This window comes from Cygnus atratus, chromosome 10 (assembly GCF_013377495.2).
Source record: "Cygnus atratus isolate AKBS03 ecotype Queensland, Australia chromosome 10, CAtr_DNAZoo_HiC_assembly, whole genome shotgun sequence".
Lineage (NCBI taxonomy): Eukaryota > Metazoa > Chordata > Aves > Anseriformes > Anatidae > Cygnus > Cygnus atratus.
Window position 1 is genome coordinate 15,911,415 of NC_066371.1, and position 20,541 is coordinate 15,931,955.

At 48.4% G+C, this 20,541-nt stretch overlaps 1 protein-coding gene across 7 annotated transcripts in view; it reads right to left on the minus strand.

Moving 5' to 3' along the window:
• Window positions 1–652: 652 nt before the first annotated feature.
• The window catches only part of RBM6 (RNA binding motif protein 6), a 60,135-nt gene continuing 40,246 nt past the window's right edge, over window positions 653–20,541 (minus strand). For 4 of the 7 annotated variants that reach the window (XM_035558276.2, XM_035558277.2, XM_035558279.2 and 1 more), the window contains 18 exons: window positions 19,496–19,556; window positions 18,318–18,386; window positions 16,992–17,243; window positions 16,307–16,467; window positions 15,462–15,559; window positions 14,928–14,973; window positions 14,281–14,341; window positions 13,234–13,325; window positions 12,395–12,547; window positions 11,223–11,312; window positions 10,335–10,424; window positions 9,469–9,732; window positions 8,804–8,878; window positions 8,118–8,215; window positions 6,507–6,618; window positions 2,988–4,272; window positions 1,600–1,788; window positions 653–999 (listed from right to left, as the gene is read on the minus strand). In XM_035558276.2, coding sequence (XP_035414169.1) covers window positions 4,147–4,272; window positions 6,507–6,618; window positions 8,118–8,215; window positions 8,804–8,878; window positions 9,469–9,732; window positions 10,335–10,424; window positions 11,223–11,312; window positions 12,395–12,547; window positions 13,234–13,325; window positions 14,281–14,341; window positions 14,928–14,973; window positions 15,462–15,559; window positions 16,307–16,467; window positions 16,992–17,243; window positions 18,318–18,386; window positions 19,496–19,556 — 1,848 coding nt within the window. In that variant the 3' untranslated portion in view covers window positions 653–999; window positions 1,600–1,788; window positions 2,988–4,146. The remainder of the gene's footprint in view (window positions 1,000–1,599; window positions 1,789–2,987; window positions 4,273–6,506; window positions 6,619–8,117; window positions 8,216–8,803; window positions 8,879–9,468; window positions 9,733–10,334; window positions 10,425–11,222; window positions 11,313–12,394; window positions 12,548–13,233; window positions 13,326–14,280; window positions 14,342–14,927; window positions 14,974–15,461; window positions 15,560–16,306; window positions 16,468–16,991; window positions 17,244–18,317; window positions 18,387–19,495; window positions 19,557–20,541) is intronic. The other 3 variants (XM_035558278.2, XM_050712697.1, XM_050712699.1) reach the window with 1 other exon arrangement.

A 20,541-nucleotide genomic window follows, 5' to 3' on the forward strand; every position in this document is an offset into this window, starting at 1 on the left:
CATTTGGTGCATTCGGCAGGAAATCCCTAGGAGCTGCCTTTTTTAGCTCACTTGCAGCAAGTGGTGCAAACCCAGTTTGTGGAGCAGCTGTTTTTTTGAGAAAAGCAGGGGTTTGCTGCCCACTGCTGATGGAACGGGTGTGCCTGGGTGGTACTACCATGGTATTTTTCTATACAAAGCTGTGCAGAGCACTTAGAGGGGTTCCCCAAGTGGACCTACCAGGTCAGGAAGATGCAGCCAGGCCCTGCACGTGTCTGGTTTCAGTCTTTGCACGACTCACAGAACAGGCATTTTGCTTTCCTAGGTGCATGAGAACTGGTCTACCATCCTGTACCCATCCCTCTGGCTTTTTAGGGATCTTATACTCCAGCCAGAGCTGCAACAAGTTAAGAGCATTTGCTCTCCAGATAACCCTGCAGTCACAAGGTCCTGTATTTGTGACTCTCCCCCTGGTGACACACTGCAGAAGGAAGGAGCCCCACAGGGTCCGTTTGCTGCAGATAATTTGTCTCAGCCTACTCGCTCTGCTCCCTGCTTCACACCCCGTGACGTGGAGGTACCCCCAGATGAGCAGAGCGGGAACCCTGCATTAGCAATGCACTGTGGCATTTCTGCTCTTTGGGACGAAATCTGGAGAGAGCCACAACTGAGATAAAGCAGCACTTGTTTTATTGAATCCACAGCACAAGAATCCCAGTCCTGCCTTGCACAACAACTTCCCTCTCTGTCACCTCACTCCTCAACAGGGAGAGGTTTTTCTGGACGTGCTGGAGCTGAGAGGGGGCAGTCCATAGTTGCATCTCTTCTGTCCTTGCAGAGGGAAGCATGGTCACTGGTTCCTTTGCTCACTCATTCTCTCTCCTTCCCCTTTACACAATTCTGTCCACATCCCACTTTCTGTTTTCTTCTTCTCAGAAAGCTACCGGAAGTACAACTGTAGCTCTACATCAGTATGTTCTGCTTAGAAGGTCCCAACTCACTGTTGTATCAGTATTAATCCTGTTTTAATATGAATAAATATTAGAAATCAAAGAATCTACTACCTTTTCTTTGGGAAAGAGAGAAAAAAGCATCTCTTGCTTCAGAGACTAAAAATATCTTTTTAACTGATGTTAAAAAACTACATTCTGTAATCTTCAGTCATATCCACTACTGAAGGGCAGCATGCAAAGCAACATGCAGTACATGGCAATAGCGCTAGCACAACTGTGAATAATCTGAAATACAAGCAAAATCACTAACAGATATCAAAGTAGTTGCATTCCAGCTGTGGCTTTAGGTGCATTCATTAAAAAAATATATATATAAATGGTATCAAAAATATCAAAGACATCAAAGACATCCTGCCAGGGATAGTTGAGGTTTCTACATCAGCTAGGCTGTTGTTCTCCTAACATGTTACTTTTTTTTTTTTTTGGCTTTGTGCTTCTTTTTAATGCTTTTGGCTTCTTTGTCTATTTGTCCCAATTCATTAATAACCTTGTCCCAGTCATCTCATCCTAACACCAGCGGAGGGCTCCCCTACGTTCCATAAAGCTGGGTATTCCACAGCTGATGTGTTATGGATGGAGAAGGCACGTTTCATGCTTATGTACGTACCTTAACACACACAAACACACCCCTTCAAGGGAATTATTACACAGAGACACCTGCTGAGTTATCGTGGGGAAGAGGAATCCAGAGGGAATAAGACAATATCAAATGTAGCTTGATTTTCCATGAGATTGTACAGGGATGTTTTCCTCAGTCCAGGCGAGTGTTGTTTTCAAGCCACGCATGGCACATCCCCTGGAAATCACAAAATTCTCTTAGTAACATGGTATTGTTCCAACATCTTTAGGCACAAGCAATATTCATAATTTCCCATAATCATTTAACTATGATCCTTGAAGTAATGGAAGCTGGCATATCTGTACTATTTCTATGATGAACATAAAAAACAGGACGCAGATCTACCTCCAATGAGAGAAAAGGAGTTCCTTGACTGGAGACAGGCACACTGTGCAATTAGATATTTTTCCCCCTTTTCCCTGCAGTCTGTTCCTACTCCTGTCTTGTTTCTAACTTGAGCCCTAGCAATTGGCCTCTGTGGAAAATGTTGTATTGGCTCCCCTTTCACACACGCATATCACAACAAATACAAGCGAACAAGCCAGCTAACACAAAGCCAAGCCAAAGAATACACATTATTTAGTGAGGTTCATCTGTCCAAAGGAAACTGCTGTTACGTTTATGTTTTATCTAAACACCTGCATATAACTCAGTAGACTCACCTGGGCTTCCTGAGCTGGGAGCAGCTGGTGACTCAGATACCCGTTATCTAAAGTTGCTACCAATAGCTCGTAAAAAGCTTTCTGTTGCTATGAATTCCCCCAGACATCAACACCAAGGCCATGTTCTTACCGCCACACCCCAGGGCGGGGCTGTGCCACACACCTTTATGGCTGTCCCACATCTCAGACCTCTGCAACCCTTACTGCAGACGCTCGAGGGAGCCACTCAGCCAGGTCACATCCAGCATGTTTTCCCAAATTCTTCATCATCTGGAGAACGCTAGAAGGGTTGCTACACTTTTGAGGTTTTGCATTACTCATTCAGGCTCTAGTTTGGGACTCTTTCTCACTATTTCCACTCTAACAGAGCTATCAGCATCCTGTGAGTCAGGATCATTGCCCATCTCTCCACCCGAAGCATTATCATCGCCGTTACCCAGAGCCTCCTGATCTGTAGAGCCAGACAGGCTGTTCCCAGCTGCTGGTTAAGTGTCTTCATTTTAAGGCACAAGTATTAAGGTGACTCTTCCTCCATCTGAACTTCCACACAGTTCTCTCCCCCAAGCAAGTTCCCTGAGCAGCTCCTCTCCCTGGGTTTGCACTGAAGTGCCCAGACAGAGCACAGAAGGGCTTTCTGGCAGGAGAGGACTGTCTACAAGTCCTTTCTGAACGATGTGACTTGCCCTGGGCATACACACTCCCACCCTCACTCACCAGAACCATGATGGGGGTCCCCAAATCCTCCATCACTGGGTGCAGCACTGAGAACTGGGGTGCCACCAAGTGAGAACTCCACACTTCCCTGGGGTTGCCTTTGTTGGAGACAAAGAAATGAAGCTTGGACGGGTCTTCTGCTCTCTTTAGAAGTTGTCAGGTGTTGGAGGCGGCCCTTTATCTCCAAATATTGCTGCCTTCAGCTTCCACACACCTCTGGTTTTCCCTGCTTTGAGATATTTGAAAGCAACGTCAGGGCTGGCTCTCTGCCGGGCACCCAGGGAAGCAGTATGCACGTGCAGGCCGGGGCAGCTCCGTCACCACTCCCCTGCTGCTCTGGCACACGGTCTGCTCCTGCTAGCCACCAGCATTGTCCTTACCTGTACAGACCACACTCAGCCTCCTCACCTGTGGTCCCCGCTGTGCTCACACACACACATGCTTCCATCATGCTTCAGCCAAACCATCCCTGTTACACAGCCCTGCCCAAGGTGCTGCTTCTGCGCCTCCCTGGGCTGTGCGAGCACTTGCCCAAAACAGCCTTTCCCCAACCAAACACGCTGCTATCAAACAGTCCCCCGCCGGACACTACGCAGCCCCTGCCATGACGGAGCAGCAGGGCTATCTACATCCCCACAAAGCTCCCCAGAGGTGCTGCCAACAGATCCAGCCCTTCTCCAGGGAAGAAGGGAAGGGCTCTGCCCTGGTTGGGAAGCCCAGATGATGCCCAGCATTAATCAGAGCTTCAGCTATGGAGCTAAATTGCTACCAATCGAACCCAACTGTCCTTGCTAAAAACCAGGATGAATCCCACACAAGTTGCTCCTGCTCCCAACTTCCTCCCAGGCCTCGGGGCTGTCTTCTGCTCTCTGTTCACTTCCTGACCCAAGAGTACGTGGCACCAGGAGCACCTGACCCTGACATGAACACAAGCCCCAGGGACCTCGTCAGCAGACAGCAAAACATGATGGGGATCTTCCAAAGCAACGCATCCTTTCAAACATGCCATTTCAGGCAAGAGACAAGCACTGACAAATTTTCAGTTTTATTAAAAAAAATCTAGCAGCAAAACCTGTAACAATTCAAAAAAAAAAAAAGAACATGACACAGAGAAAGAGACAGAGATGGAGAGAGACAGGCTTGGGGTTTTTTCCACCATTCACTCAAGTTCCTTGTAGCGGGCAAACATGACTCTCCTGACAGCATCACGGTAAGTCTCGTTGGACTGCCTCTTGCTGGGCTTCCCTTGGGCCCCCAAGCCAGGTCCCCTCTTCCGATTTTCCACCTGGAAACAGACACAACTAGGATCAGTGATTTCTGCTCTTTGCCTGCTTCTTCTGCCTGCAAAGAAAAAGCTTCCCCTGCGCTGCTTCAAGACAGCCAACTGCTCCCATGTGGATAGGGATAAGAAGAAAAGACGTGTCCCTCCAAAAGCTGTTTGGGAGAAACTCCAGGCCTTTGCGGGCAACAAAAGCACAGACAACAAATGCCCGGCGCGAATAAAACCATAGGATAGTCTGCGGAGATCAGCACTAGCATATGGTGCGGTAGGAGCAGACAGCCAAAATGTGCAATGCCAGCAGACAAGAGGCATCCGTGTGCAAGCACGGATCGAAGCAGAGCAAAGGAAAGTGCCAGCAAGAGAGCTGGGCTCCCAGGGAGCTGTTTGCAGTTAGACTGCACTTGCACGAGCTCAGCTGTTCCCTCCTCTAATAGTGTTCCCATGGGACCTGGTAACGCACTTTGAATTTCAACCAGTTTTTAACAACTGGCTTTTGCAACCAGTGTCTGAATTTTTCATTAATACCTGCCTAGAGTTAGCCCAGGAGAGCTAAAGGCTGAGAGGTTCCCTTGCTTTCAAGTCTAACTTCTCTGGATACCAGAGATGTGATCAATTAGGCTGGGAGATCAGAATCCTGTGGGGCTGAAGCGGGCACATGGCTTTGCCCAGCAGGACTTGGAAGTGGGAAGAAGACACATCTCTAGGGCTCTTTTGAGAGGCTTCTATAGGGATTGTACGAGGGCTGTGACTTTTAATCAGCTTCCCCCTCCAGGCCCAGGAGCCCCAATTGGAGGTCAGACCTCCCAGAGTGCATCGCTAGAGCTGGCTCTTTGACAAAGCCCGTTTTATGGCCGCAGGAAGCTCTCCACGAGGACCAAACAACAGCTGGAGCAAGTTCCTGCTATCTGAACTGATGAGGGAAACTTGCCTTGTGTGTGTGGGCTCAAGCAAGCGCGTCACAAAGCCTCAAATATTTGCCTTTAACAATATACTCGACTGCGAGCTGGATGTCGCAACGCAAGCTGCACTGCAAGTTGTGGTGACCTTTGGTGAGGCGCTGGCACCGTGCAGCAAGGCAGCCCGGAGACAAACCCGCTGTGGCAAGCAGCTCCAGCTGCAAGGGTTCAGTGCTGCCCACCGGCCCCTGGGCAAGCAAAGCCCCAGGCTGTTCGTTCCTGCTGTGTCCGGGCATCCCAGGTCGCCCACTGAACACATTTCTGCAGAAGAGTGGCCTCAGCAGTCTTTTGTACCCCTCTATGGTGTCCGTGTGACTGTCTGCACGTGAATTAATCCACTGGAAAAGGCTCTGTCTTATTTGCTTGACCGACCATAGTATCACGCAGCTAAGATTGCTTTCCCTGCCACTCTAGAGATGACGTTTAACCTAGCTCTGCAGCACTCTGCCCAGTGTCAAACCGTGGCCTCAGCCCTGCCCATACAGCTGTGTGGGGACAAAGGAAACAACCCACAGAACAGTCTTCCTTTCAACTCAGGTAAGCCCCCAGATGCTGTCCCGAGGGCATATCTGAGCTGTGTCTGGGAGCTGGAACTAGCAGCAATGGGTATGAACCACTCAGTGGAATCACCAACAAGGACAAAACACGTGAAGTTATTTCAAACTGCAGGTTGCAGATGACTCAAAAACCAAGCGTCAAGTGCAATTAACACATTAATACCTTGTCGCAGGTAAACCCTCTCCAGACCAGACTGTCCCAGAAGGCAGGACCTACCCAACCCTGCTTATCGCTGAAGTTCTTTTCAGATGATGTACAGTGGTATTCCCTTTCAAAGCCCAGCATTTAGAATTGCAGCAAGAGCCTCAGCAGGTGCAGACACAGCAGCACACGCCCAGGGGCTTTGGCTGTGCTCACGCCTTCCAGGAGAAGGTCCACCTTTTCTCCCCGTTGACGTGGCTGCAGAGCACTGAGCTCGTGACCTGCTCAAATCCCAGCCTGCTTTTGGGCAGGTATTAATCAGACGCTCACACCCTCCTTACTCACCGTCAGTTTGTTTTGAACCCCTCCAGATCCATAAGGATTCTAAACCTTTTCTCCCACCAACATACTCGCAGTCCCTCCCCACCTGCAAAGCTAATCAGCGCACATATTACTCCTTCGAGCAGGTGCTGAGTCACACAGCCTGACTCTTGTTGGAGCTGGGAACTCCCTCCAGCTCTCTTGGGCGACATTATGAGCTTGAACAACAGTGATTCATTTTGAAGGGAAGGCAAGGCTCACCTCCGTTGGTGATGTTGTACCCTGCTGGTTGTAGCCAAGGCCTTTTGTCCACCCTGTGGACTGCAACATTCGGTTTCCTTTGTTGTTACTGTCAATCCTTGGATCATAGTCACTGGAAAAGAGACAGGATCAATTGTACAGCTTTGCAATGTTTTGAACACATGCCAGAGATGTTTAGCTCTGCTAATAACACCTTCAATGACATTCAAACCTCTCCTGAGGGGAATTTCCAGTTGTTTGCAAGGAACACACTGCCCGAAGAAACCAACACGGTGCACTCTGTGTGCCGGGTTCAGACACCTCTGACAGTGTAGCTAACTCCCTGTCCCACCTCAGGCGTAATACACCGGGACACAGGAAATGAGCTCAGGCTCCAAAATATTTATGGTACAAGAAGGCCAGAAGCATTCTGTTCTTGTATTTCTTAATCTGAGTTTTAGCAATAGCAAGAAAGTGAAGTCTAATCCCTGCTGCTCTAGTAGATCTTTTTCTCCCAGTGCTGCGAGCATTGTGGTCACCAAGCTCAACAGATGCAGTGTTCATTTGGACACCCCTTCTCCCACCTTGTCATTACTCATCCAAAACCATTAACCAAAACCCATAGTTTTGAACAGACACAGACACAGACACAGATTTCTAGGTTGGAAGAGACCTCAAGATCATCGAGTCCAACCTCCGACCTAACACTAAGTACTCCACTAAACCATATCACTAAGCTGTACATCTAAACGTCTTTTAAAGACCTCCAGGGATGGCGACTCCACCACCTCCCTGGGCAGCCCGTTCCAATGCTTAATAACCCTTTCGGTAAAGAAGTACTTCCTAACATCCAACCTAAAACTGTTCTTCACAAAAATAGCTTCCTGCATTCAGACAAGTTCTACATTCTGGCTGCTGCTGACACTGCACACAAACTGCTTTAGTTTATCCACACCTTTTCCAGGAAAACAGAGGGAAGAGAAGAAACAGATTTTTAAACTGCAAAATGTGAAGGAAAGGTCCCCTTCTGAGGTGCTGCACCAGAAGGGAACAGGCACGTAACCAGTTTTGTCTTCAACACATGCCTAGCAGTTCTTCAGCCCACTGGAACACATGAGCTTGCAGCAGGCAGACCTTTTGAGAGCTCCATACAGCACGCACTTTCTTCCTACACCTACTCTGACTGAGATGGAAACAGCTAGTGTTCCTCTGAGTCAGTAGAACAGAAGAAACACAGCTTTGATCCTTCTTCTGATGGCTAAATGCCAGGACAGGAGGACAGCAAGTGCCTTGAGGATGTGGTGATTGGGAATGAACTGCGCTCTGCTCGCTACGTCCGGCCAGGCACTCTCAAAACCCCCATCCCACCCATACAGTACCCATCTGTATGTCTCTGCTTTCCCGTAAGCCCTTGTCTCCAACCCTGCACTACATAACCCTCGCCCCCTCTGAGAAGTCCTGCAGCTTTTGACAGACTTCTGCTTTGGGGAACTCTGCCCACAAGAATCACAGCCTGATCATTACTCTTGCACATTACCCCACCAGACAATTCCTGGCCTCGATGTGCCAGCAGCACACGTGCCATCATGGCATCAGCAGCCCCAAAGACATCCAACCAAGAGCAGACATTACCTCTCCGAGTCCCGATCATATCTGAGTCGTTTCCTCTCTGGTGAATCCATTTGCTGGAACTTCTCTCTTCGGTCATTTCCTTTGTCTTTGTATCTCCCCTTCACAACAGAAAGAACAAATTAAGTACAGGAGCTACGAAGGATTTGACACTCCACAGGAGATTGCTCTGCAGGTAGGTCTCACCTCAGCCACTAATCTTCAACTGAGGAGGAAATCTGTCCTGGAGACCCACAAACACCGGATATTTCTAGGACCCACAATCCACTTATTCTGTCCTGATGGCATCTGTTGCTGCCAGACCAAAGGTCGCAGCCTTCCTGCTACGGCACCATGAGCAGCTCTGCTAGCTTCTGAACAACGGCCACAGCTCTCCCATTCCTGGACAGGCAGCAGCAGCTGCCCATACACTGCATCGATTTCAAATAGAAATCTGTGTCCCACGTAGCTCATAGCCCAATGCTGGCTCGCAGGGCAACAGAACCACCACTCAGAGCCTTCTGGGAGGAAGGCAACCTGCTCTTAGAAGTGACACCGTAATCTACAGGTCCAAATGCAGAGCGTGTCCACAGTTCAGTTTAAGACTCTTTGCCCAGGCTACAGACAGAAGTGTAAAAGTGGAAGCTCTGCCTGGACAAACATTCCCCCTAGCATAGGATGACAAACATGTCTGCCCACCACAGACCCACCTCACGCTCTCTCTTCTCCAAATATGCCAGTTCCTGCTCAGATCGTTTGATCTTCATATGTATCTCCAGGTTTTGCTGGAAGAAGGAAAACAGAAGCCAGAGTCAGCAGAGGACACAAGCTGTCAGGGTCATTTGCTGCAGCCATAACAAGTATAAATAAAGCAGCATGCCCTTGCACCTGCACTAATCCAGATGCAACAGCTCGCCATGCAGCCCAGACTACCTGCTCACCCACAAGGAAAGGCTGTGGGACAGCCTTTCCTGTCCCACAGTAGGAAAGGCAAGCAGTCCTATTTTAACCTGCGTGCAGTTTCGTCCTCCCAGAACCAAGAGCTCAAAGACAGTGCAGAACATAGGAAGGCATGCCTGAAGTTCTTACTGCTATTGCACTTGAATGTGCCAGCAGCCCACTCTCCCCAAACTTGAGCTGCATCACTATAGCTTAAAAAGTCACAAGCTGCTATTATGGCACTCCCATGGCAGGAGCAAGCAGCTCACACAATGCTTTGAGCAGAGCTTTGATGGGAACTTTGCCTGCTACTGTGTCAAGCTCAGAACAGCTCTTCCCACACAGTCATTGCATCTTCTCCCTGTATCACAAAGCTCTTGAGCCAAAGGCAGCTCACATCACACATACAGCCCCCCCGCCACCAGCTCCCCCATACCTTGTGCAGGTTGGAGAGCTGCTGGTGCTTGATGAGCACTTCCTTGTTGGGAAACTGCCTCCTGCACAGCAAGCAAGCCAGCTTGTTCCAGTCAGTCAGCTTGTCGTCGCTCGCCTTGGCCTTCCTCGGCTGCTCCTCGCGCTGTGCTGGTGGGTGGGGAGGTGGCAGCCACTGTGCCTGTTCCTCCTCTTCCTCTTCCTCTTCGTTGTCACTGTCTCCTCCATACTCTCCCAGAAGACCTATCAGAGGGTTCACCACCTTGGGCTGAGGGAAGAGGCAGAAAAACGTGACAGTTTGTAGCATCAAGCCTTCTCTGCCAAGCTGGGCTCTGCTTCCCCAACCAATCTCCCTGTGCCTTCTCTCTCTGTTCTAGTCCAAGAGCTAGAGAGCAGCAGCATGGAAAAGTGAAAGAAGCTGGCCACCCAGCATTTAAGCATCACAGGGTAGAAGCTTTTCTGTTCTCAAGACTGGCTGTGCTTCAGTGCCAGGCTTTCCCGATCTGCTACACACCCAAGCAAAAGAAGCTGGGCACAGCAGCAGCTATTTGGCCTGGAGTGGCTAACAATCGCTTCCTCCAGCAATGAAGATCATTGAGGTTTGCCCTTCCTCAGTTTGAAGGAGGAGTTCCTCTTGAGTGAAGAGACCCTGCCTAGATGCCAGTATCAAATTTCACCCCGCCAAAACCGTGCAAACAACCCAGCACTGTGAAGCAAACTGTCCTGGCCATTCCATCTCCAGTGCTCTCCCCAACAGCAGGAGAAGCTGGCACTTCTGCCACCCAAGGTCAGAGCCAGGCTGTGGTGACCCCCCCTCGTCACCTACCCTACCTCAAACAAGCCAAAAATCAATCCTATGGAGCGTCTTACCGGGGCTGCACTCTCATCCTTTTTCACAGAGGGAGGTAATGGTTTCTTAAAGACATCTTCTGCAGAGAACTTCTCCTCTCCAGACTCATTCTGAAACAATCGAGACCAGGTGTTAAGACTGCTGTAGCACAGATTCAGTGCAAGCAGCAACTAATCACACGTTTAACAGGCCTCCGAGGAAACCAGGCAGTCAGAAGAAATGAGGTGGTGTTTTTGGTGGCAGACATTCCAATTCTGGGCATCGCCCGAACTATTTCTCCTGGAACTAGGCCCTTGGTTTCAGGGACAGCTGAAGCAGTTGCCATGCTGTCTCAGCCTGATCCACTCTCACTCTCTGCTGGACTGTGATGCTGGCCATGGCCCCAGCTGCAACTTAAACCAGTGAGGGAGCTGGTGCAGGGCCAGTTCAACATTTCAACACCTCTGCGTGCACAAAGGATGTGGAGATCATGTACAAAGCAACCCCCAGAGCCAGTCAGCACAGGACCAGGGAAGCCCACCAGTGCAGGACGATTTACAGTCCTGCTTCACTGGGAGAGAACAGACCAAGCAAAAGTACTACATGTGGGGAGAGGAAAGGATGACAATGCCAGTTTTCTCTGCCATGCCTGTGGTACAATACATGACGAGGCTCAACACAGCTCTTCGATTTTCAGGATTTTCTCCTGGACAAAGAACACCAAAGACTGTAGTTACCTAGCATTGTAACAGGATGAGGCTGTGATGCTCACTTGCATGCTCAGCAGCACAAACAATAGGCTTGTGTGAAGCTTCACATCTACATTCTTTACAGAGAACTGCTCTGATGCCCCAGACATGCTCTAGTTCAGTGGTTCATTAGCTGCCCATGTTTTACTGGGGAACGACAGGAGCTATGCAACATCTTACCAAGCTTGCACTTTCGTCCTTTTTCACAGAGGGTGGTAATGGCTTTTTGAAGACATCTTCTGTGAAGAACCTTTCCTCTCCAGGCTCATTCTAAAAAACCCCAAATTGGGCATTAGACCATTAGCAGCACAGGGGTCAGGGTGCACACAGCAGCCATGAAGCCAGTTCTGAGCATCCATGAAAGCCAGAAAGCAAGGAAAAGCGATGGGGGGATTTCTGCTGCAGATGCTTTCACACTCCATTCAGCCAAGACCACCGTTTATCCTAGGTCAGTGCCCTTGTAAGCAGGCATTCTCCACACCAGATGAGATTCCTTGGAAGGCTTGGTACCATCATCAGGGACAATTACTCCCCTCAGGTCCCAACTCACCAGGACCAAGCATGCCACAGTGCACATCCAGACCAACAGGTAAGGAAGAAAAAAAATCTGCATTTGTGACTAAAACACTTCTACCAACTCTTGTGGCAGAATTCATTCTACTCGGCATTCCTCAGGCCAAGTCAGTATCCCGGCACAGTTGTGGAAGATCCTGCTCAAAACACCCACGCTCAAACATTGTTTTGGATAGCTACTCCCACTCAGCAGCTCCCCACGTTGGGGAAATAACATTTGCTCACTGAGAGTAGCACTAAAGGGCTGGACTCTGGGAGGAACCATACAGGATGTCCGTCATGAACTCCTATCTGCATTCGATCTTGGTTCACCTTTGCAGTCCATCTGCACCGCTTGCCTCATCTTCCTGTCTGTCTGTGATGTTTGGAGGCGGCAGGAACTGTGGTTAGGGAAGAGCTGAATCTCTGTTATTATCTGACCTGCTATGTTCAGACATGCCTTCTATTTTTTTGCTGGCTCTGTTACAACAGTTGGGTGCTTTCAGCAACTGGGAGTGAAATGCGAGTCTCAGTTACACGGATGTTTCTGAATCCTTTACCATAAGTAAGGGATAAGAAGTCCTGACTTAATGTCAGGAGAAAAAAATTTCAAGAACTTGTCCCCGCCTGGCCAGAACCATGTTCCTGGCCTGCTGGTGACCCCATGTATTTCATCACTTTCTCTCACAGACTCTCCCCTTTCTGAATCCTCTAAAAATTACTCTCTTTTTTTCTAACATCCATTATCTCAACCTCCTAGCCTCGGATCTCTGACCATTCTGACGCCTGGAGGTATTTACCTTAGAAGAAGTATTTTTCCCTTTCTCCTTTTTGTCCCTGTTGTCTCTGCTGTGTGGTTCCTTCCTTTCATTTGTCCGTTCTTGGCTTCCATGTCGCCGCCTTTTGTTCTCTATGGGTGATGAGCAGGATTCTCGGTCTATCGTGACTTCTCTCTGAAAGAGGCACAGAAAAATAAAAAGCTTAGCTGAAACCCTACAATCTTCATAACAGACTTTTTGTCCTTATTTGGCTGAGGAGACCAGCACAGTAAGAAAGGACTGCAGAGCCTCAGATAGATGAAGGAAAAGGCTTTGGGACTTTGCTGGGGCAGAAGACTGTCTACTACAGCTAAGCCATCAGAGCACGACCCTGCTCACAAAGAACATGGACATTTCCAGTTTCATGAAAACAAGATGACAGTCCCATAGAACCTCAGCAGATGGCTCTTTTTTGGGATCCTCGTAACTATTGCTGGCCAGGCTTAGGGAGCAAATTGATGAAGACAGAGCTCTGCTTTCCATCTTTTAGTAGAAGGTCACAGGTTTTCAAGTAAAGCTGAGCGAGGATGCTCTTAAGTCTGATAAACACAGAGGAGACCAACACCCTTCCTTCAGAGGCCAAGGAGGCAACCACAGCAAATGGTTCAACACACAGCTAATGGACTCCTAGCCTCTCATTATGTTAACATTTTGGAACACAGATCCCTTTTATACAGGTCAGAGAACTGAGCGAGAGAAACAAAGCTGACTCTGTGTCCTATGCTGTTCTATGCTAGCCCTCTTCAGGCTGCAAAATCTACTCAGAGAAAGGCAGTTTGTAAGAACGTGTTACGTGTAAAGCTTCCTTCACATGCACTCACCTGAGTCCTGGGGTCATAGTATGTCCCAGCTATGGGATCGTAGTAATTCCCAGTTTCAGGATCATAAATGTATGTGGACACATCTGATGGAGCTGAATGGAGAGACGAGTTAATATCAGAGTCTTACAAATGCAGAACTTGCTCTTTACAAAGAGAAAAGCAAGAGTAAACCTTGCACTGTCAAAAGGATCAAGAGTAGGAAAGAAGAAATTTTCTCCCCTGGTAAGACAGGCGAGAGCAGTCCTCGCTTCGCTCTACCTACATCTTTTTTCTCTAAGGAGTAATAAGGTAGACAGGTTTTCACAGTTCTTCTGTTTTAGGACTGGCAAAAATTCCACATCAAAACACACTTACAGGGGCTGTGCTGAGATCACCAGATCACAACACTTGACCGGACAAAGATACGAAATTCAGTAATTTCCCAAAGAATGGGTTGATGTGTACCAGGCTCTGTTTCCACCCACCCCTGTGAACAAGGAAGATCTGTGCTCTTATAAACAATCTCCTGTTTAAAGCGATGACGCTCCCCACATCCCTTCTGTCTCTGGGTGCATGAAAGCTCCCGACAAGAAACAGAGCAAACTGCTTCTACCAGAAAAGCCAAAGGCCTTAAGGATAGGGCCATAATATGAGGAACGTCTCACATTTCCAAAATATTATTTAGACCGAGCTCAGCAATGCTACATATATGTTAGTTAAACAATTATGGCGGGCGGTTCTGGCTACTGGCACTGCTGCAGTGTATTTTCCTCTGTCTCATCTGGAAATTATCAGGCTGATTTTACCCCATCAGTATGCCACAACAAGGAAAAGCAAGCAGCAAGTTTTCTTTATCTGCATGTAGCTTTTGCACAGTAAAAGTATGGAGAAACCCATTATCAGATAGGAAAATGTGACTAAACAAAGTTGGCAAAGGAACTCAGAAGTGGGTGTAGCAAATAAACCTACTCCTAGTCTTTAAAATATTTTTGGGCTGATTTCTACATGTCAGTGCCCTTTTAAGGAAGTAAAGTCTCCACAGTAGGAGTGAGGCAGAGCTTAACTTACACTGTGCTCTGGTGCGTCTCTGTGATTCGTTGCCCCTCCTGTCTCTCATGCCCCTTCTGCCCTGGATTAAGTGAACAACACAAACAGATCAGAGACTCTCTGACAGACATCATATTGCTTCTCCTCCCTCCCACGGGCCCAAAGTTCAGGAAAACAGTTATTTAGCTACTCTAAATAGAACACAATCAGACATAACTTTTCATCTACAGAATGAGGAACAGTATTGCAAGGCACGAGACCTCCATAGCCCCCCTGAATCTTTAAATCAGGTACTCGTGGCAATCCATTTGAAAGCCCCAAACCCATTCAGTATGGGAAAAGCCCTGCAGCCCTGTAACACAACCACTGAAGAAGAGACACTCTCTTCAGGAACTGAGATCAGCCATCAGTAAGTCAACCTGTAAAAGCCTGTTATACAGTAATCCAGACCCAAATTCCCTCAAGCAGCATCTGTGCTGACCCACACTTCTGTGTGCATTATAATCATTGTGGCACAGTAGCAGTGAAGAGCATACTTGAGCATTATTACCCGACCCTTCAAGCATGTTGAAGTTTTGGCAGTCCAAAGGGAAAAAACCTAACAAAGTCATGCCCACTACCCTCGATGCTCCCGCCCTTCCCTCCCAGTTGCAGCTGTGCAGGCCTACCTGTCCATAGTAGGAATTGTCACTGTGCTCCCCGTAGTCATTCCTGCTGAGATAAACATTGCAAGTTAATGTCAATCTGGCTTCAAATTAACCTCAGTGTTCTCAAAATGATAAGCAGAACCAATAAAGACAGAAAGACCATCTTCACTGGCCACATGTTGGATTGTGTTCATCCCAGGAGACAGAGAGGCTTTGCAGATCGCTGTCTCCACTAGAGTTATGCCCCCTCTCTCTGCTTAATCAGCAAAAACCAGCTGAATCTCTCCAACTGCTTTTGAAAACAAAAACAAACCTATTAACTCCTTCACAATGAGATTTGATGGCTGGACAACAACAGGAAGCCACCTACTACAATGGCTAGCCCCATACTGCTCAAACCCTGAGGCTTCTTCTAGCTCTGATACTTCACTGTACACTTTGTTAGGCTGCAGGAACATCTGTACTAATTCATTGACCAACCTTTAAGTACGAGTACATCTCTAGCCTCGCAGCACATCACACAAAGGGCAACCCTACTGACTCATCTGTCCATACCTTCTCCTCCCTGTAGCAAGATTCACTTCCACCGTACGTCCATCAATGCACATGGGGGGATCCAGATTCTGCAGTATCTTTAGCAACCTCAGCGCCTCCTGTAAAATGAAAGGAGAATTTCGTATCTCTGAGAAGTGAAGTCTGTTTCTGCCTGAAGAGAAGGTTTTGTGCCTACAGGATGACCACAGCAGGACAAGAAACACAATACTCTTGCCTAAATATTAGTGCAAGATATTTAGGATGCGACAAAAAGGATAAATACACTGCTAGGTTCTCTGCTTGTCCCACAGCTGTTTTCAGCAGCCAGCTAGAGACTGTGTTCTCCTAGAGCTGCTGGACAATGCAGCACCATGGTGGCTGTTGCCCCAAAGTTTTGGTGAATGCTCTCTGGACCAATGCAAAAGCACAGCTACAGAGTCTGGAAATCACTCTGGCTAAGGAGAAAATGTGAACCCTCCAGCGTTGAACTGTCTGTTTATTAAGATTCTTGCCTTTTGCAGACAGAAACCATAGAATTCAAGTTCGCTGCAAACAAAATACCTGTGCAAGAGACGGTCCAGTTTAGGAGGGTCTACAGAGAGACATACTGAGGCAAGAAACTCGCTCAACATCACAGTTTGTGACAACATTCTTTAGCTCCTAATGTCTTTAGCTTGTGATCAACAGATGTATCGGATGTTCCCTGTGTCTAGCCAGACAAGCAGGAGTGGTCAGTAACTCTCTACAGAGCAGCTGCCCAACAAAAGTACAGCTATTTCTTAGATTCTTTTGTTCCTGTGCCTTCTCTACTTCTACAAGCTAGAGATGCCAACAGGGGGAGCATGTGAAAGCAGGAAACCACTTACAGCATGTGAATCCAGTTCAATGAAGCCATAGGTCTGTCCCATCCGGCCAGCTTTGTTCTTCATGATGCGCACTCTGGACGTGGAGAGCTGCACATATGGAGCCAGGAGCCCCACAATCACTTCTGGGGGGGTGAATCGTGTAATACGCTTCAGCATAATTGCTGAGAAGGACAATGAGAGAGGTGGCCAGGAAAGAAAGTGGAATAAAAAAGATAATTCAGATCCAGGCTTACTGTGACAGCAAAAGGCAAAACTAAACCCACCCAAAGCAACAGCACAGCTTCTTGCAGTTGGGTCTGGAAGCTGATACTTTTTTTTTTTCTCTAGTTTGCTCAGACTACTCCCTCCAGTTGCTCACCTTTCCTTCCCAGAAAACAGAGCAGAAAGTAGTCCCTAGTCCCCTCCCTCCTCAGAGATTAGCCCAGGGTAAATTCTGGCCAAAGGAGACTTCTGCTGCTGTGCTAAGTTAACTGTACCACCCTGAAGCCGGCTTACTCTGAATTAATTTTCCTAAGGGCAGCATGCCAGCACCTTTGAAGCTGGACAGCCCACCACTACTTGATGCCATGGATTTGCACAAAACAGAAACAGCCTCCGGAGGTTTTGGTGAAATGCTGCCCTTTCTGCAGATAGCCTCATGGAGAACAATCAAGAGGAATCCCAAACTGGGCTTTCTGCCACTCACTTCTGCTTCCTCCACCTTCCTGTGCTGTGGCTTCCTCTGCTTCTCTCTGAGAAGGCAGCTCCTGGTGCCTGTCCATGTCCCTTCTCTTCTCCTGCGAGGGCCGCCGCTCTCTGCCTTCATCTCTTTTCCTTGGCTCCTGTTCTTGAGGCTGGCACTCCTGCTGTGGAGCAGGAACTGAAGGCTGGAGAGGCTGCTTTGGAGATTCTGGTTGTACTGATAACTCTTGCTCAGGTTTTTCAAGCTTTGCCTCTGCTATTAGAGAAGAGAAATAGACTGGTTCCACATACAACACTTCAGCACATATTTTTCTTCTGCTATTTTCTGGCCACTGCAACTGCTTGCCTTAGAAAAGGCTAGCCTATCCCGTCCTTTGCACATCCCATGTCTTAATCTGCAGAGACAAGGCGCACAAAGGGCGAGACAGATAGGTAGCTCATCCTTCCATTGCCCTGGTTCACACCAGGCTCCTCCTCTGCTTGACCTGTTCTGTCAGAGATGAGGCATTCTGGCCTTTTTATAGGACCGGCTCTTGCCTGGGCACACATGACTTAGGAATGGGTTTGGATATGGTCTACCCATGTCCGGGACAACCTGCATGGCACTGATATCCTTACTATGACTGATCTACTCTTGAACACTCAAAGCTGAGCAGTATCAACTACCGACTGTCATCCTGTCTCTATGCTAGAAGAAAACTGGGTGCAGACATCTGTGATCACTGAGTTAAATGCACCATACATGAAATCACTGATTTTTATTAGGTCTCTACGTGCCACAAAATGAAGCACCCATTATGTGGAAACGCCCTGCCTCAGCCCAGCTATGCAACACGAAGAAGATAAATCCCATCAAGCTTCTGTGCTTGAAGGCCTCTGAAACATCTAGCTTCACTTCAAAAGAGATCCTTGCCTACGCTTCTGAAGCTGTTAGAAAGAGAAGCCTAAGCTGTGGGGCTGTAAAGTCAAATGTCACCAGCCCTCTACCTGCTGCTCAGATCCGTTCCCACAAAGAAAGAAACGAGAGTGCAAGACCTAGCGCAGTAAAGCTTCACTCTTTAACATTCCCCTACTCTCATCCTGTTTGACCAGGGGGAAGCATGGCAGAACGCACAATTATTTTGCACGTAAACATTGAGAAAGCTGCACCCTGACTTGCTTGGCTGTCAGCAAAGCTCACGTCGGACAGCCCCATACAAATTTGTCTTCAGTTTGCAGGGTGCAGTTACGGCTATGCTTCATGAGCAGGACCTCATGCAGAATTTGCATAGGAAACCAAATTATGCAGACTTAAGCACAACCCCAGACACGCAGAGAGAACTTCTCTTACTGAATTCTTGCTCAGCTGATGCGTCCTCTCCCTCAGAACCACCTCTGGACTCTGGGCCTGCTCTGCTCCCTGTAAGAGAGGCGTATTAAAATCCACTTCAAGACCATCAGCCGCAAAGCATGCAAGAGTCTACGCAAAGTTGCAGTACTGAATGCATATGCTCAGAGACTTGCTTTGTCTCACCTGGCAATTAACAAACAGTCACAGAGAGATTACCTTATTATGTTCTCACAATCAACAAAACCAGGTCAGGGAGAAGCATGCACCACAATTAGTTTTCACAGCATCTTAAAGCCCCTGGTTAATTTGTTCCTTGGTAGCTTTTATTACACTACACAGCTGTGGTGACCAAGGGGGCCAGGTACGCAAATTCTGCCTTCCTAATACTAATGGAGGAGCTACAGTGCAAGGAAAGCAAAACAACCACAGGGACAGTGCTTCAGTAAATAAAGAGCTCTGCATCAGCAGTTATTTTAATGCCCTCCTACCTAAGGTATGCACATAAGAAATGCAAAACGTCAGAAGTCTGCTCAAAGATGCAGAGTCAAAGCTTACAGAGGGCCTGGAATACCTGCTCATCCCAAAGAAATCAGTCCCTCTAGGGACTGTGCTTTGGCTGTTGTGCCATCCCATCCAAAAAAGCAGAGGTGCTGGTGGGTGAGGAGAAGCTCCCAGAGGAGCTGAACTCCTTCCTTTCCACGCACTCCTTACAGTCAGCAAGGTGAATTCAGCAATTCACATCCCGGATCCTCAAATCTGAGAGCCTCAAAAGAGTAACACTAAAACCACGCAGCTGCACCTCCCAAGGCAGGGGGGCTGAGGGGAAGCCATGCCACCTACAGCAGCAGTGCTAGCTCACAGACCTGGAGGACACAACCTGTCACTCCGGAGGGAGGACAATGCCAAAGCAAAAGGAAGGAAAGGCCTTGTGCAGTAAGACTCCGAGCCTCACAAGAACAGAGAGCCTGCTAACAACGCATGGCATGCACCATATTTAGTGTTGACAGGGAAAGGGGGCTAAACGAAGCCAAATTAATAATCCTCCTACGCAGTGCTCGGCTTGGTGCTCAGCCAGTTCCACCAAGAAGGACGCCGCAGGGAAGACAGAATACAAACTTACTTGTCAGGATGGGTGAAACTTTTAAGCCACCAAACACAGGAGGACCAGATGTACTCACCATCTCTTGGGAGCTTGCAATAGGAGCAGGAAGATCTGTAGCCCACAGTACACACCTTACACTGCAATGGAAGATGGACAGCATGAAAAAGTCGTGTTTTGAAGGGGTAGGTACAACTTACTCCAGAAGGCTAGACCCTGAAGTACTTTCAGAAAGTAAGTTGTGGCCACGGAAAAGTTACAGTGAGAGCTTGAGAGACAGGATGGGTACTGGCCGCAAGAGCCTTGAATGGAACGGGAAGGGAACGTTCACACAGCTCACACCTGGGATAGCCTCGGGACCGGGATTTTCACACAATTTCTGAGTACAGATCTGCTCACACCACAGAGGTACTTCGCTAATCCTTGCGACAGGATCCTTCCCCCTCTCGAGTGATGCTGGACTGAAAAGCTCCCTGCTGGCTGCCATCCTGCCAGCCACCCTATTGTTTCAAAGGACCCAAAGTGACCTTTGTTCTTCCTCCCCTCAGCTCACTCCTCCAGCAGTGACAAAGTCCTCCCCGGAGTTAAAAGGCACGTGCAGATACTGATGCCGTTTGCTGCACCGGGACAGCCAACAAAAAGGCGTCTGCCAGCTGCAAGGCAAAGCTGCTGGGGCTTAGATGGTTATCCCACCCGGAGCCGCTGCGGAAAAGGCAAGTGCCCAGTCTTCACAGCTCTCCCTGAACACAGCGTTCCTAACGTTCTCTTCAAGCTCTTTGTAAACGCACTGCTTCTCTTTCATACCATTTCTTTCTCTGATTGAAGCCCTGCAAACGCCCTGAGGCACCCGAGGGCTCTTTGTGGCCATGCCCATGCATGGCACGAGCCAACTTCCCGTCACACTAAGAGCTGTTGTGAAACCACTGCCTGTAACTCCTGTCTCTACTTGATTTCTGGAGCATTAAAAGCCCAGACAAGAGCAGCATTAGCCCCAAACGATGGCTCTGTTTGCAACTGGAAGGCATCCAATTAACCTGGATAACGGGTCTTCATACCCCAGTGGGATCCAGAGCTCAAGGGGGCAGCCTGAGCACAACTGAGCCCTTCCCACCCTACTGCAACCTC